The sequence below is a fragment of the Rhagoletis pomonella genome, unplaced genomic scaffold (genome assembly GCF_013731165.1).
Source record: "Rhagoletis pomonella isolate Grant_MI unplaced genomic scaffold, Rhpom_1.0 Rhpom_scaffold_00014, whole genome shotgun sequence".
NCBI lineage: Eukaryota > Metazoa > Arthropoda > Insecta > Diptera > Tephritidae > Rhagoletis > Rhagoletis pomonella.
In genome coordinates this window covers 11,873,649-11,876,400 of record NW_023458568.1, presented here as the reverse complement: position 1 = coordinate 11,876,400, position 2,752 = coordinate 11,873,649, and the positions used below count along the sequence as shown (strand labels likewise).

At 38.0% G+C, this 2,752-nt stretch overlaps 2 protein-coding genes across 2 annotated transcripts in view; both read left to right on the top strand.

The window, feature by feature from the left end:
* The window catches only part of LOC118749227, a gene marked incomplete at its 3' end in the record, with an annotated part of 2,023 nt that extends 1,026 nt beyond the window's left edge, over positions 1-997 (top strand). The window contains 1 exon segment of the mRNA XM_036484017.1: positions 1-997. Within this exon segment, the coding sequence (XP_036339910.1) occupies positions 1-486 (486 nt within the window).
* Positions 1-2,752, top strand: part of LOC118749229 (multiple inositol polyphosphate phosphatase 1-like) — a gene marked incomplete at its 5' end in the record, with an annotated part of 62,805 nt that overhangs the window by 20,620 nt on the left and 39,433 nt on the right.

Below are 2,752 nucleotides of genomic sequence, written 5' to 3'. Positions count from 1 at the left end.
GCACAAACACTCGGTGAATGGCAGCTTACAAATGATAATTATATAGAGGCATGGGAGCGGCTCAAGCAGCTGTATGACCGCAAATATCCAATTTGTCGCGAACATTTACGGCAGTTTATTCGTTTGCCAGTTATAGGAGGGGTCCCACGGGCTCATGAACTTCAGCGAATGTCCAATGTGACACATGAAGTGTTACGACAGCTCCGAGCTCAAGGAATTTCGGTCGATGCTTGGGATATGATTATAGTTCATATGCTGCATGAAAGGTTAGATCCAGATACGAGTAAGCAGTGGGAGCTGCAACGAGAGACAGAAACACCGACTGTTAAACAAATGCTAGATTTTTTGGATCGTCAAGCAGCTGCCTTAGTTAATGTTGCAGATCTACGTAATTTACGACCACAAGATGGCAAGGCATTAAACAATGGAAAGAGAGACAGGCTATTATCAACGCGTTTTGGGTCAGATGGCATAACGAGTATTTGACAACACTACAGGAGTGCAAGAAGTGGCGACGAGAATCGGAACGAGTGCGCTTAGGACAGTTGGTGCTAATTAAGAGTAAAAATTTTCCACCTGCGCAATGGGCTATAGGCCCTATAATAGAACTTCATCCCAGTAGGGATAATTTGGTACGCTCAGTGGCAATTGGAACTGCGACGAACATTTTACACAGGCCAGTACAAAAGATATGTATCCTGCCGATAGACACAGAAGAGAAATAGAATCTGAGAACTGGCCAAGGGGTCATAGCATTAGAAAAACTGATGGTTTTTCGGGGGGATTGGTAAGAACTGAGCGAATTTGGTGCGATGTGGCATCAACGAAATGTCAAAATAAATGAATGTCGAGAGCAAGAAGAATGTAAGAAATAAAATGTAAGAGTAGTAGTAATTTGAATTCAGCCAAATAAACATCGTTGGGTTTTTATACTATTTTTCCCAACGTTAAAAAATGTATCTGAGTTTTATTTTAATAGTTCCTCTTAGAAGAAACAATGACATTCGTTGTTGTTGCTAACCATTTGACTTTTAATAAAATTATGGCATTTCATCAAATTCATGCTACCTGATTACTGGAAGAAATATATTTCTTTAAGCAGAGATTTTATCAGTACATTCAAAGATGTGGAATATGATGAACTAGAAAATTATGCCGGCTAAATGATTTCGCAAATGGGGTTGACGACTAGGTTTCAGAACGCATGAGAATGTGTAACTGCAAAACCGCGTAACTGACATTTTTCTCTAAAAATTGGATTTGCTCACACAAGCTCTTGGCTCAACCCTTATCCATTCGTCCTGAAATGCGATTTCTTTGTAAAAAAGAGAACCATTTTGAAATGTGAGTGTTTTACTCTCTTCTAAATAATTTATGCAACCTCACATACGCAGTTGTGCATTTTGTTGATACACGGTTTTGTACTTTAAACGACGATCTGTTAGCTGTTTATCGGAGGGAGGTCTGTTCAAGCCCTCTTCAGGTGTTTTGCATAAATTAATTTGTGAAATTTAATGATGCTAAAAGCCTAATTTTTTGCAAAATCTGATGAGAAATTTAAAAGCAAATTTGAACCTAAATATAAACAGGTTTCATTTGGGAAGAACATTCTTTAGAATTTGATTTTTAAATCGCACGATGGCATTTAAAAAAAAAAAACAGAAAAATGCGCGCGTGGTTTTTATTACAAAATGAAGAGAACCATTACGATGAAGTCTCCTTAAACAGTACCAAGTACTGATAATGGTTTTTGATTTGAAATGTTATTACATTGGTATAAATATGGGAAAGAAAATACTCCGATTTATTGTTTTAATATTATCAAAGTGGCAAGGCCGTTGATAATACTCACAAATTATGAAACTTCAAAAAATTTTATTATCCGTCAAAAGTTGTTTATTGAAACTACCTTCTTTTTTGAATCATGCGTAAAACTGAACTGAAGGTGAAAAAATAAAAGATTTTATGAAAACTTCAAAACAAAATCCAACAAGTGTTTAATTGCGAAGAACAAAGCAGCATCAAATTCAACAACTTCAATATATACTACAATCCAGGATATCCAGAGAGGGAAAGAAGAAGAACTACTTGAAGCGGACGGACAACCAGACGAGCTGAACATATCACCGGCAGAGAATTTTCGTAAATATTTTATAATTATACAAAATTTATATTAGTTTTAGAATAAGTGTATACAAATCAATCATGCCAAGGTAAAGTAGGAAATCTCTTTTATTGCGACGCACTGAGAATAGAAGTAGAATGCAAATTATTCGCGAAGATTCTGAAAATAGGTTCAATGAGCAGTCCCAAGATACAGAAAATCGCTCTAGACGCCGGTTAGATCCGATAAACCGATCTGCTAAGCAACGTTTGAATACGATGCAACGCAGATTTCGTAGAAGAAATCTTGAGTTTCGTTCTACTGAGCAAGCAAGGAATACCCAGGCACATAGATCTCGTCGAGAAAATTCTCAGATTCGCTCTGCTGAACAAGGCAGGGATACCGAAAAACGTAGATCTCGCCGCGAAAATTCTCAAATTCGCTCTGCTGAGCAAGAGAGAAACACCCAAGCACATAGATGTTGCCGACAGAACTCCGAAATTCGCTCTGTTGAGCAGGTGAGGAATACCCAGGCACATAGATCTCGCCGAGAAAATTCTCAGATTCGCTCAGATACCCATGGGCATAGATCTCGGCGAGAAAACTCTCAAATTCGCTCTGCTGAGCAAGAGAGGAATACCCGACAGC